Below are 14207 nucleotides of genomic sequence, written 5' to 3'. Positions count from 1 at the left end.
CACCTTTTAATCATTATGCACTCTGCAACACTGACTCATGAGGCTGTAAAACCTTTAAAGCTAATCAGGCATTTAGGGACTCCATATAATCTTCTTAATGGCAGCTGTCTTGATTTCAAAATGCTCTACAAATTTTAAAAGTGATCATTTAACACACTGAACACACCTGCAGTCATAATATGAAGATGATGCAACTGTAGATTAGAATAAACCTTTAGTAATAAATATGTATGCATGAAGGAAAAACAATATTACTTTATGAGAAGTGGCTGAGAATCATAAAAGCAACATTTCACCCGCTGCATATATAAACTGATGCAAGATCAGATCAGAAATGTATTAAAATCTTTGCTTTCTGGAAGGACTATGAGCCTAATAAATGAGCATACAAGCTTGAGAAAAGATGTGCATTAATAAGGAAACAAATATGGCAACAATGAAGATGTGTGTTGTTATAAGCAATAACAAAAGCCCGGCGCAAATAAATTCATGACGCACACAGCTGCTGTAGGTTGCATCGCTAAGCCAATGGAAAATATTAATGCGTCCGTCACGTCCTGAACTGTGCTTCCATTCTTGCACGTTATGTCAAATGCATTACAGAGGACCTGAGCATGCCTGGGAGTGATAAGAAAACACTTTCTTTAGCGTTAAACAGGTCACGGCCCCATGCTCCTGTGTGGAGAAGTCATTTGTTTTAGTATTATTGGGGAAGTGTACCCACTAAAGTGCTAACTGAATTTGTTTATAAGTTCAGTGCACTGATGCATTAAATAGTCAAGTAGGGCACAACAAATCACAAGTAGAGCTTACACGCATACCTTTTTAATGAAGTCTTTATTATATATCAGGGATTTATCCACGCTGGGAAAACAACGTGACAGATCACTGGATGAAAATAGCCAGGGGACATTACATGGTAGTAGCCCAAAATAACCCTGGTAAGCTTTAAAGTCTAACCACAGATTGTCTGATTGAGCTGCTTGTCCCCTTGCTTTATGCGCCCTGCTAATCTTCATTGGAGCATGATGAAGCGAACTGGAGCATGCCTTATTGAAATCTCTGGCAAAAAAGAGAGGAACCGGTAGGAAGTTATGTAAAGTTAATCTTACTTGTTTTGATGCGCACAAACAATGCTTTTTTTATCTCTTGTGGTTGCAAATGGGCTGATGAAACTCTTAGAGGAGAAGTCATTTATTCTGCAGTTTATAAAGTTGTCTGTTTATTTGAGCTGATAATAAATCCCTTCAGAGGGAGAGAGGAAGTACAGTCTACAGCATGTCTGTGTGACTCATTGAGAACAATCTGACAGTCGTTGAAGAAGTACCCAGACTTTTTACTAAATTGTAAAAATACTCAGTCTTACTTAAGTAAAAGTACAAAAGTATTGGCATCAAAATATACTTAAAAGTACTCATTGTGCGTAATAGCCCAGTTCAGAATCATCTATATTAAACTACCGGATTATGATGCATTAATGCGTTCATCACAGCTGGTACATGTGGTGCTAATAACTTCATATACTGCTGGATATCTTAACCTATAGTAATATATATCAGTTTTTTTATATTTGTATTACATCACGTTACAGGTCATTTAGCGGACGCTCTTATCCAGAGCGAACTAACGACAGGGACCGTCCCCCTGGAGCAACTTGGGGTTAAGTACCTTGCTCAGGGGTGCAATGGTGGCAGCCCTGGTATTGAACTCACGCCCTGTTCTGTTTGGTAGGCGTACCACCAGATCACCAGGACCATATTATTAGTTATAATCTGAGTCTCTAAAGTAACTAAAGCTGTCAGATAAAATGTAGTAAAAAGTACAATATTGGCTTCAAAATGTAGGAGTAGAAGTATAAAGTAGCATAACATGGAAATACTCAAGTACAGTACTTCATTACACCACTGTAAAGAAACAACAAAGTATCAACCACATAATGAATTTACATCAAATACATTAGAACTTTACAATAGCAGATCACAGAAATGAGGGTTTCTACTTGCTTAAACATCCGATTCAAGGACTTTCCAGGCTCTGTTCCCTCATATTAAAAGACCCAACACGGCAAAGTTTGAGACACGGACCAAGGTTAATTACTGTTACAACCCACAGAATTATTCTAATGAGAACTAGCCGGCTTTACAGAAGCTCACAGACGACGATTATTGAGAGTTCTTTATGTGTGAGCACTCGTCAGTTGTGCTGTTACAGTGATGGAGGCTCTGTTATGTAGGACATTCATTTATCCATCCTCTAAGCATTGTATTGGACAGGATGGTAGATCCGTCACATGTCGCCAGTCCCTCACACGCACACGCACACGCACACGCACACACAGTCATAGTTCAACTAACCGGCATGTCTTTAGGCTGTTTGACAAAAAGTGAATAAGAAGGAGAGATGTTATCCCAGCATGCTTTGGGCGAGAGGCAGGACACCACAGACAGGTTGTCAGTGATGTTGTGTGGGCGAGAGGCAGGACACCACAGACAGGTTGTCAGTGATGTTGTGTGAGGAAGCTGAAATCATCGTAAACCTTTTGCAGACATCATGAAACTTGGCATTTGTGATTCTAGCGGCTCTAGGAATGCTGCTCGGTCCACCACTTTGATCCAAACTGAAATATCTCAAGTTTCTATATTAAGTGGTTACATCGTCTTAGAGAGGAGGGGGGGCTATATTGTTTTGAAAACGTTTTTAGTCTCTCCAGGAAGTGGCACCGGCTTAATGCAATTAAATCCGACAGAGCAGAGCCCTCGAGGAACCGATAGACCTTAACATTCCTGATACGCGATAAACATCCACTTAAACACGTCAGGTTCTCAAAGATCAGCGAGCCATTGTCATTACCGGTGTGCTCTGAAGCCTTCACCTTCTGCTTTCCAAATATGTTTGGATGTTCTGCTGTAGATACTTTCACTGCCAGTTATTAACATTGTGAATTGTGACAGAAAAAAACCGAGACTCTGTGAAATTGTTGCAATTCTTTAAACATGAAGCAGTGTACTCCCTTTCCTGCTTTCTAGGAATCAGAGAAAGAACATCTTGTACTAAAATTGCCGTAGTTTGTAAAAACAAAGAAAATGCTGCCTGTAATTACCTTTTTATTTCCAATTCATTTGTCTTTTAAGTCTTGGCTTCTCTTGGCTTTTTTACATTCCTAGTCGCTTTTGATTTATTTCAGTGAGTTGTTACTTAATTATATTCTTTAGAAGAAGCTTGTGTGTGTGGGTGTGTGTGAGCCCCCGTAGTGCCCGGGGCTGTGTTCCGGTACAATCCTAATTCCGCATGAAGATTAATAATGTCGGATCTTATGTTGTGTGCATTTCTTTCTCTCTTCAGAAACACTTGAGTGTGTATAAGCTCACGTCGCCATCAGTTGCTCAGTTCTGTTCGAGATGTATTTATTCCAGTCAGCGTTTGAGTGGTGTGTAAGGTTATTGCCATAGAAACCAAATAACACTGCATGAGAAATCATCAGGCTTCCTCCCTGATGCAGATGATGTAGAGCTGAAATAATCAGTTGGTTAATCACTTAGTCGCTACAATATTTATCGGCAGCAGTTTTAATAATCAAGTCCTTTTTTTATTTTCAAGCAAAAAGCCTCAGCCTTCATTCAAATGTGAATATTTAATGATGATTTCTTCTATGAGAGTAAATTGAATATCTTTGAGTGTTGGACTGCTGGTCAAGAGGTCACCTGCAGCTGTGTGATGGATTTCTCTATTTTCTAACTAACTAATGGCGCTCGACATATTTGGTGTCTCTGGAAACTGTGGTATCTTTGCTAGAATGTAAAGTAAATAACTGGGTTTGAACAATGTTTCGCTGTTTGACACAAGTTAGTACCGACAGTACCGGTGGTTCAGAGAGGTACAAGTAGGTGAAGACTAGACTTAATATCCTGATAGAATAGATTTCTGACCTGCAGAGCAGAGCGAGTCGTCTCAGGCCATCTGGATCGGTTTGCCCGAACCCCATCAGTTTGAAATGATGGCAGAGCTTTGTTTACAATGCCATCGACCTAATGTAGCGTAACATTCGTGATGAAGGTGTTTGAATGATTACATTTTTGCAGGTGTATTGTGAGGTCCTGTATGGTCAGCATGTTAGTACTAGTACATTATTCTCTGGCTTCTAAATTGTGGCTTACGGGTGAAATCCACGCTGGATTTTATGTGCAGAGCATTTCTATAGGAACTATAGGAAAAATGTAATCATTGTTCCTCCTCTGTCATCGCAGCTCCACATCGCAGCAGCAAGTGGATACGTGCAGGCTGCAGAGCTGCTGCTGGAGGGGGGAGCTCGCATGGACCTGAGAGACTCGGATGGATGGCAGCCTCTTCATGCTGCAGCGTGCTGGGGTCAGGTAAGGTAACATAACAGGAAACAGATAAGCACACACACACACAAAGGTTTCTGAAACCATTAACAGTAATTTGCTGCTATTGTTGTTTCAGATGCACGTGGCAGAGCTGTTGGTGTCTCATGGAGCGAGTCTCAATGCCAAGACCTTCCTGGATGAGACCCCCATCGGTATATTTACACCTCAATGATCTTATGGGGGGGGGGTTATGAAAACAAATGTCTTATCTCGGCAGGTTGTCATTTCCAGATTGTTCAGTCAATGCAAGTTTTATATCACACAGTTGTTCTGTTTAAATCTTGTTTAGGCAAATCTAAACCTTTTGTGCTATTTTCAATCCTCGTTAGATCAGCATTAACATATCAAATGGGGAAGTTTTACAAGTACATGTCAACAGTCGGTGTGCGAAACTACCAGCATATCTACGGATAATATTTAAACAAATAGTTTTTATATGCCTGGTTTGTTTTTTTATTTATAAGAGCACAACAACCACATTTTACTTTGAAAAGGAGCTTACGTTGTTTTGTGCTTCATCCTTCTCATTGTAAGATCTGTGTGAGGATGAGGAGTTCAGAGCCATCCTGCTGGACCTGAAACACAAACATGACATTATCATGAAGTCGCAGCTCAAACACAAGACCTCACTGTGCAGGCGAACGTCCAGTGCAGGCAGTCGTGGGTAAGTGCTGACATCTGCTGGTGTTACTGCTGCTACTGCAAATGGTATTTAACATTGTTTATTTACAGACAGGAAAGTTCAGCAGATGGAAAACAATCTAATAGAGCAGTGTTTTAATTACACAGAAATCCTTGTCCACAAAGGGAGCCATCAGTACTGCGTGAAGATCTTTAGAGTTCTGCATGTGCACTAAACTCTAAACTGATTTAGAAGGGCAGAGCAGCCTCCCTTAATCTTCAAATGTAATAAGTATAAGCATTTTTAGAAATGAGTATTGTATGAGTTGTATTTGTGCTTAGGAAATTCCTATTCATATTTGTTGGCATGTTTCTCTCCTACTTGCACGATCTCACTGGAAGCTCCTGTGTCCACAGGAAAGTGGTGCGGCGAGCCAGCCTGTCGGACAGACACAACTTGTGCCGTAAAGAGTACGAGACGGAGGCCATCGTGTGGCGGGGAGGGAGGGAGGAGCAGGAAGAAAAAGAGAAAGAGTCTGATCAGGAGAATAACCGGGTGGTTGAAGTGAGTCTTCAGGTTATTTATTATTTATTATATTATATATAATAGGTAAACCTACAGTTTTAAAAGCATTTGAGAGTTCAAACTCTGTTATTTGGTTAGTTTTGTTGTATGTTTTAACTTCCTGCTCAAAACCTGCTGACCTGATATGACTGATATAAAATATGTTTAGCACAGCTAGAAAACCAGAAATATAATCATCTCTCCCACACACAGAAGTGTAAATGTCAGATTTCAGAGTAGGTGTGTCAGCATTTCCTTCAAAACTCCCTTGATGATCAAACACAGGAAGCAACCCACAATGGAAGACAACTGCAATACGATCCTCCAACAACAGTAGACTCAGTGGATAAGAATGCAACATAGTCACATAGTATTTGAGTGCTACGGTTCTAATCACTATAAAGCTTCCAGAAAAACCGTGAAACGTAGGAATAATTACCTTTTTATACTCTATTGTTTCTGTATGATGCACTTGTGTTTGGCTTATCTGACGCTATTGTTCTGCACTTATAGGATTGTATCTATTTGAAGCTAATGCACTTGCAAGATTCTTGCTGTTCGGAGGAGTATCCTCATGATTGTAAGTGTCTTTGGACAAAAGCGTCAGATAAATGAACTGTAATGTAATTGTAGGGGGATTAAAGTGATCTTTATTATTGTCTCGCAGGTCAAGCCAGTCGTACCTGTGGAGCTGCCAGACAAGCCCAAGTTGCCCACCATCCTCAAAGATGGCAGCAGCAAACAGAACGGGCTCATCTCCACGACGACGTCCACACCGCCGCAGCCGCCCTCCAATGGCAACACGGCAGCGTCTGATGCCTCCATTCAGGAGGAGGCCTGCCCGAGAGAGCGCGCCCAGACTCTGTCTGAGCTCAAGAAACAGAGGTCTGCTGCCAAATTGCTGAGTCACCCTTTGTTCAATGGCCACCTCGGTAACGGCTCCACGGACTCCTTCACTGATGCCAAAAACAACTCTGAGGACTCTCGCATGCCGCTGGTCTCATCCAATGGCAACGCGGTTTACTACACGCCAGCAAGCGGCGACCCGCCCCTCCTCAAACTGAAACAGCCAATAGAGGAAGAGCAGCCGAAGGTGCGAACCTGCTGCTGCGTGTCGTAGCACCCTGGTCACCTGACTGTTGACAGAACAGGAAGTGTTTCCACAGAGAAGCGAGGAATGTGCTGTGGGAGGAGAGGAAGGAAGCAAGGAAAGAGGGAGCGTTCCTTTTTTAACATCCTTTTCCTCCCCTCCTTTTAACTTCTCCCAGAGAAGATGGCTCGCCTGAAGATGGTTTAGAAACGTATCCTTGTACCTCCATGCCATCATGAGACTCCTGCAGGCATGTTTCAAGCGTAGCACAGAAGAGGAAAGGAACAGACGAGTGCTACTTGTTTTCTTCCAGGTTTCACTTGGAATAAAAGTCCTTTTCATATGTGGAGTGCGGCCCTGCTGTCCCCCCCCCCGTGTGTAAGAATCAAAGTATGGACATATCTTTTCAAGCTGTTTTGCTAATAAAAGATTTTGAGTCTGGAAGTAGCGAAGATTTCAAGGTACAAGGTGCATGTTCTGCCCTCAGAGATGAAGGTGGAAAATATATTTTTTACCCTAAATATGGATGGCTATCATGTCATTAAATAACATTTTCTTCAGGACAAAGTCGCACTGTTGTCAAACCACAATGTTATGCTTTTTTTGTCATACTTTTGTTCAAATGTGCAGGAATGCCATCAGAGCGGTCCAGATGTTTCGCATTACATCATGTTGTTGTACAACTGAAACAGTAAAACGTAGAAAAAAAGAGATCTGTGAAGTCTCTATTCAAGTGTCTGCCATGTTTAAATGCTGCCTGCATAAGTAAAGGGAAGGAATGCCATAACACAGTATTACAAATATTCAGGAAGTGTACTTCTGCAGCGAGAGATAACAGGAAAGAGTAAAGTTCTGCACTAGTGTTTGAAACTATATCCATAACTATACTTCACCGTCCGCTCGCATCAAATGCATAACCCACTTTGTACTCGTTTAGATCATTTAAGCAAACATGGTTGAAAATGATTGTACATTTCTTTATTTATGAAATTAATGTAATGTGTAGAGAAAAGAAATATTGGTTCCTAAAGTTGAGTGTATTTATTATTTGGATGGTGTGTGGAGAGCGTGAATGCAATATAAGATGAGCTGGAGAGTCTTCCAGCAAAGCACCTTCTGACATGGAAAAATCAAACGTTAACTGATAAAGTGAAGTAAAAGTTACTGTCTTTATGTACATGTTATTAATATCACACAAACAATCCATCCCATCAGGATGGAGTTCATATTTGTGTCACTACAAATAACAGTGTTATTTGTTTATGCTTTGGGTTGTTGTTTCTTCTTCTGGTGGCCATTGTGTGGCTTTATCTTCTCCCAGTCACTGTATTTGTTGCATTAGCAGAAATTGTAAATGTTGTGTAATGAATTACTGTAAGTATAGTATGAGTTCTCTCAAGATACACATGAAATTGTATGCTTGTCTCAGTTTTTTGAATGGATTTGGTATGTAGCGAGCTCACACCATTAATGTCAGGTGTCCTTGAATGCAACATGGATTCAACATAAAATACAAAAACAAGTACTAGAAGTAGCTTCTCTGCGTGTTGACAATTATGCTTATTTGTCAGAAGGTAAGAAAGAAGATCTATAGCACTCTCATGTCTGTACGCTAAACCAGCAGCTGGTTAGCTTATCTTTGCAGAAAGACTGCAGTTACAGAAACAGTTAGCCTGGCTCTGTCCAAAACTAACAACACCTGCCACTGGACTGTTTCTTGGCCAGCTACTTTGGTTCCTGGTTCCCAACCAGTCCGGCACATAACTCATTGAACTATGTTTGTATTTTGTACAGATTAAACAAACAATATATATGAAGTGTTAACAGACCTTTTTCACGCAACATCTTTTTACTCATCACAGATGGAACAACTAACATTAACAATAGCTCCGTTCCTTTAAGTGTCCCAGGAGGATTTATTTTGTTTCCCTTGTTTCCAGTTTGTGTGCTAAGCTATGCTAACTGGCTGCTGCCTCCAGATTCATCTTTAACAGATATGAGAGTGGTATCAATCCACTTATCTAACTCTCTTCAAGAAATCCAATTAACATATTTCCCCTTGTAACCAACAACAGCTCATCTAATCTCCCTGTGAGTGCCAAAGAGTCTTCCATGATTTAGAAAAATAACTTTTAAGGACATTTGAAAACTTTGGGACAAGACTTCCCACAATGCCACTCCCACTTTCTCCCCACCACATCAACTGTACAGTGTCAAATATTTGTACAGATGCATTTGTAAATATGTTTGTGTTAGTGTCCCCTTATCTGTTGTTCCCATGAACTGCATTTACATGTCGGTGTCGTTACTGTTGAGAACATATAGGAAATTACAATTACCCACATTAATGAACAGCGTTAGCAGCAATTTGGTTGTCGAGCGGGACACTGAGTCCATGTCGACCCCCTCAGTAATCCTGAAGTCTAAAATCTATCGGGAATGTCCAGTGCACCCAGGTGTCATCATCATACTTAGTATTTTCTCCCTGCTGTTGGGTTACCAGTGTCTGCGCTCGGTTTTCTTCAGTGGAATCAAAGGTCAGGTTTTTCAACTCTATTAGATGAAGTACAAATGAAGTCACTCAGAGATTTCTACATCCCCTATTTTCACTTCCTTTTTTTCCCCCTCTGACGTCACCTGTTACTTGTGAAATTGACTTTAAGTTACTCCAGCCCATGTTTATCCTAGCAGCTGCTTTTGTAAATGTCATTTTTGCTTCCTTGTTAATGAAATCCAAATCGCATTCAATTGTAATTTTGAATTAAGACCTGGTCAGTATTAGCCAGAAAGGGACAGTCGGCTGTTTAAAAGATACCCTGTGTTCTCATGGTGTGTATATAGATCAAAGCTTGTGTTTGTCTGCAAGTCTTGTTGTCTATAACAATAAGATTATACAGACGAAAAACTACTGATTTTGTAATTACTGGAATATATTGATGGTTGCATTAACATATTTTGAATAAATTGTATATTTTGAGAATTTTATATGGTCTCTTCTGAATGAGTAAAGGTACAATATATCTTGTTTTATTTGAATAAGAATGTGCCCTGCAGGCCTGAACATATAAACACCTTGCCTAGTACTCTGCAACAGGTTTCTCCAGGACAACATTCTACTGTGATGCACACACACACACACACACACACACACACACACACACACACACACACACACACACACACACACACACACACACACACACACACACACACACACACACACACACACACACACACACACACACACACACACACACACACACACACACACACACACACAAGGTGGAAACAATACCAGTTTGAAGAAATGTCCAAATATCATAACGTTTTTAATAAAACATAGTATTAGTAAACAAATAAACTATAGCATAGAATATAATTAAAAAATATATTTTTATTTGTTATTATAGTATTGCTGTGGAGAGAGATTTGTCTCATGTTTATTAATAATAATAGAAATCAACTTGTAAAAGTTCATTTTTTTCTTGTAAATTGACATTTGTACAAATGCGTACATGTTTATGAATCCAAGTTTTACACTTTGCACATTTGGCCTCTAGTTATGTCTTTAGATTTGAGACTATCTTGCTCGGACCAAGCCCATCTTTGAACCGGACCTTTATTTTGATCTCAACTACACATCTGTAAAGTTTTGGGACGGCATCTTGCTCTGTTGCGACGTTATTGCGTTATCGTCACCAAGAAATGTCTCAAAAACTAACACGGTGAAGACAATATATTAGTTGATATCAGAGTCGCTGTCAAGGCTGGTAATTAGTTGCAGCTCTGGCAGTATGCATAATTCACTCAAGTTGAGAAAAACTCACTACTCTTACTGTTGCTCATCTTTTAGAATCACCATTGTTTTTTTTCTTTTGCTTAAATCAGATGAATATACTGTGTGCAGCTCACGTTTGCGCGGCGTATGAAGGTTAATAACAATTTATCTCAACCCGACATGTCTACTTTCTCTGCCCTACTTCTACAGTTCTTTTCTGTTCTGAAACAGGCAGAGCTGGACCATCCTTCAGAACACAGCTGTCAGGGTCTTGGCCCAGCATCAACTGCTTCCTTCAATGATGTGCTGTGTTGTCTTTGTTTCCCTCTCTCTTTCTGAACTTCCTCTCATTCATTGGCTGCGGGGTCACCAGGGTCAATATTTCTACAGGCTGCACCCAGCAGTCATTTTTCAGACACACAACAGTTTGGTTAGAGAGACCAGTAAAGAGGGCAGTTTAGAAAAAAATAAGTTTCTTAACGTGCCCTATTTTGGGTATTTTTCAACCTTTCTTTCCTGGCATTTAACATTCTGTACTTTCACCACTTTCAGATTCTTCTCAGGGACGGTTCACTTGAACGCAGCGGCCGTCGGCTAACATGGTTGCTTACCCTTTTATTACTGTGGATTTTAGGGGAGTGACCTTTTGGCACTGATATAGTTTTCTGACTTTTATGGAGAAGTTTATCAGTATTTACACTACATTAGGATGTTATAAAACAGCACCTACTTGCTAATATGTCAGCTCGTGGATATGAAAACACAAACATTAACTCATTTGTCAAACATCTACATAAAGTTACAGTCCTTGATGTGTATTGAGCAAATGTTAGGTGGAATCCCCCTTTCATCTGAGGCCCCCTTAGTATGTCTAAGGCATATAGACAGAGATGAGGACAATGGCACTGAAAGCACATGATCCAGGCTGCATTAACCTCCTCTGCGTGGCCTGGCTTTTGCTATTGTGCCTGAGCTACAGTGAGTCCAGGCCAGCTGGCTCCGGTCCCAGTCCTTCAGTCCTCTTCACTGAAGGGCGAAGTGGATCGGTGCCAGAAAGAGCACACAGACGCATACTGGCCACTCTGCTGGACGCATAAATGGAGGAATGATGATGGACGGCACTGAGGAGCAGTTGGGAGTGTGGATAAAGTAGGAAAATGAACCATTGCCAGGAGTTTCTTGGACACTGACCACCATAATGGAGGGATGGTTGGAAAGAAGGGATGTTTGCACTGATGAAATAAAGATGGGTGGATGGCAGGCCTGAAAGTGGGCCTGCACTGGGAGGAGGCCTCAACTATTGACCATCCTGCCAGCTTGTTAGAAGACGGATAGAGAAGCTGCACAAAAAGAACGGATGGATGGATGGATAGCTCAGTGGGTCAGAACTTCTTCCCGGTTCCCAGGGTCTGTTGGACTTGACAAGCCTTCAGTGTTCTACTTGACCTGAATTTAAGATGTCCAAGAAGAGGGAGTTGATGTTCGTCTGCTGATAAAAGCCTATCGACCGAGGAATTTACTCTCAGGCAAGAGACACAGTGTCAGTGAAACAGCTGCTAACACTCATGCTGAGTAATATAGTTACATTATTTAACTTTAGTAAATATATTAAGCCAGTAAGTTACACGGGCATCATGGCTGCAGGAAGTACTATGTCAGTCGGTCTAGCACAACTGAAATATCTCTACAGCTATTTGTTGGATGGCCGTAAAATTCTGTACAGAAATGTATGTTCCCCTCTGCATGAATTGTAATAACTAAGGTGATCCTCTGACTTTTTATCTAGCACCAGAATCAGGTCAAAGTTTGAATTTGTTTTGCAGGTATATGGTCCAAAAACAATGGCCTTCTCATCAGCCTCAGCTGAACACAAACAAACTGAATTAAGACGGTGAACATCATACCTGCTAAATATTAAAGCAGCGCTGTAGGTTCAGCATCACAGAGCTGTAGGCTATACAACTCAGAAAATAATCAAATGTATGTTTGATGCAATGAACTTTGCGTCCACTGTTATAGGTGTTACATGTGTTAAACAAAAACCTAAATGACTAATTTAGTTAGCTTTTTAAAAATAAATTGATAAGAATCATTCATTTTAACGTGAGTTACAAGCATCACAATACAATTTAAATGAAACATGCAAGACATTATTAAAATGATTGTTTTGTTTGGCGTATTTGTTTTTTAAGGTTCACCAAAGGGGAGATACTTAATGAAGTAATAACCCCCTGAAGGCACTGCACAGGAATTTACTAAATAGATCCACCAGTTGGAGTCATGACAAACACTATTTACGTCTCTTCACAACTTGAATTTTAAACTAAAGAACAAAATGTTTCAGTTCACAAACAGTAAGGCTTGTTTCAGTAAACCGAATAAACTGGTTTGTATGAGTGTGTCACCAGAGCGCGTCACGTAACCTAACCCTTCATTGTCAAATGTCCACATATAAATAACTCTCTGTGGATGTCCAGTTCTTAGTACATCCTCCTCTCTCGGCAGTCAGTCAGATGCCAGGTCACAGGTCACAGGTCACAGGTCACAGCGCCCCAGATATTCACACAATCACAAGCAATAGTCTGAAAGAATGATTTTGTGTTAGAGGAACGACGGGAGAGCGATGGAGAGCAACTTTGCGTGTTTGTCCTGACTTTACTTATCCTGTTGTAGTATAATTAATTGTTCAACAGCATTTCAGCAACTTTATGTTTATGTTTGTAACTACTGTACAGATTGAAACATAGTTATAAAACAATGATTGTACTACATAACTTTGACGTCTCACTTTTCAAGCTAATTTAGCCCAGTTTTAACCTTGATGTCTAAAGTTCTTCTGACCTGAAACTCACTAAACCAATGCTTACTGAGCAGAGAAGGTTACACTGAAGCCATCCAATAGCCACTCAAAAATACACAATATAGGAGATTAACTTTCTGTAAGCATTGTCTGAACATTTACACCTTTATATTAATTCTGAAATGTAAAATGTAAATATTTCTGGGTAATATTACAGTCTTTTTCATGTCCTTCTCTATGACTGTACTGTCTGATAAGGAGCTTCCTTCAGGCTGTGGGAGTAACAGCACATCTGACTGATATTCAGATATATTAATGTCAAGCTTTAACATTTACACTCTGTGATGTCTCCTACGGGAAAATTAACGTTTCATTCTTTTACTAATAAAATAATGTTTTTTCCAAAGCACAAATATGAAGAGGAGCTTTTAGAATTATTAGCTATTTTAAATCAGCCCACATGCTGATCTTGAGTCTTTGTTGAGGAAAGGTCAGAGGCTCTGTTGCTGCGCTGACTGTGGACTGTTTTTTGTGGCTGCCTGCCAAACATCCCACCCTCTTCTTTATCTCACCCCCCCTTCACTCTCACTGCTCTCTCTCTGCCTTTGTACTTGCTCTGTGTTGATGCATTTCTAACTGTAATGTCTGTTTAAGAAAGTTGTAAATATCACAGGAAACAAATGACTGTCTTATATCTGAAAGCAGGTCGTGTTCATCACACAATGCAACCTTTACCACATATAACACTGGAATATTTAAGGAATAATTATACACTTTTCTTCTAGAATTAGAGTTATTTCTGATCTTGTATTTTCCCACCACTTCCCTTTTAGGTTGGGCTTTTGTTAACACTTCTGTCTGGTTGTGCATAGGTGTGCAACTTTACATGAGAAACATAAAGAGAAACAATGTACATTTACTCAAGTACTGTACTTAAGTACAATTTTGAGGTTCTTTATTTGACCTCT

The 14207-nt window shown here is 40.2% G+C and overlaps 1 protein-coding gene and 1 long non-coding RNA gene across 4 annotated transcripts in view; one reads left to right on the top strand and one right to left on the bottom strand.

The window, feature by feature from the left end:
* ppp1r16b (protein phosphatase 1, regulatory subunit 16B) overlaps window positions 1-9646 on the top strand; it is a 79563-nt gene extending 69917 nt beyond the window's left edge. For 2 of the 3 annotated variants that reach the window (XM_029432438.1, XM_029432440.1), the window contains exons 7-11: window positions 4245-4370; window positions 4462-4537; window positions 4920-5049; window positions 5409-5571; window positions 6239-9646. In XM_029432438.1, coding sequence (XP_029288298.1) covers window positions 4245-4370; window positions 4462-4537; window positions 4920-5049; window positions 5409-5571; window positions 6239-6691 — 948 coding nt within the window. In that variant the 3' untranslated portion in view covers window positions 6692-9646. The remainder of the gene's footprint in view (window positions 1-4244; window positions 4371-4461; window positions 4538-4919; window positions 5050-5408; window positions 5572-6238) is intronic. The other variant, XM_029432439.1, reaches the window with a different exon arrangement.
* The window catches only part of LOC115008699 (uncharacterized), a 51849-nt gene continuing 40614 nt past the window's right edge, over window positions 2973-14207 (bottom strand). The window contains exons 2-3 of the long non-coding RNA XR_003832327.1: window positions 4888-4960; window positions 2973-4360 (exon numbers count right to left, since the gene is read on the bottom strand). This is a non-coding gene — a long non-coding RNA (uncharacterized LOC115008699). The remainder of the gene's footprint in view (window positions 4361-4887; window positions 4961-14207) is intronic.

Source organism: Cottoperca gobio, chromosome 5, assembly GCF_900634415.1.
Source record: "Cottoperca gobio chromosome 5, fCotGob3.1, whole genome shotgun sequence".
In the NCBI taxonomy this organism is placed as follows: Eukaryota; Metazoa; Chordata; class Actinopteri; order Perciformes; family Bovichtidae; genus Cottoperca; species Cottoperca gobio.
This window is presented reverse-complemented; position numbering and strand designations above follow the sequence as displayed.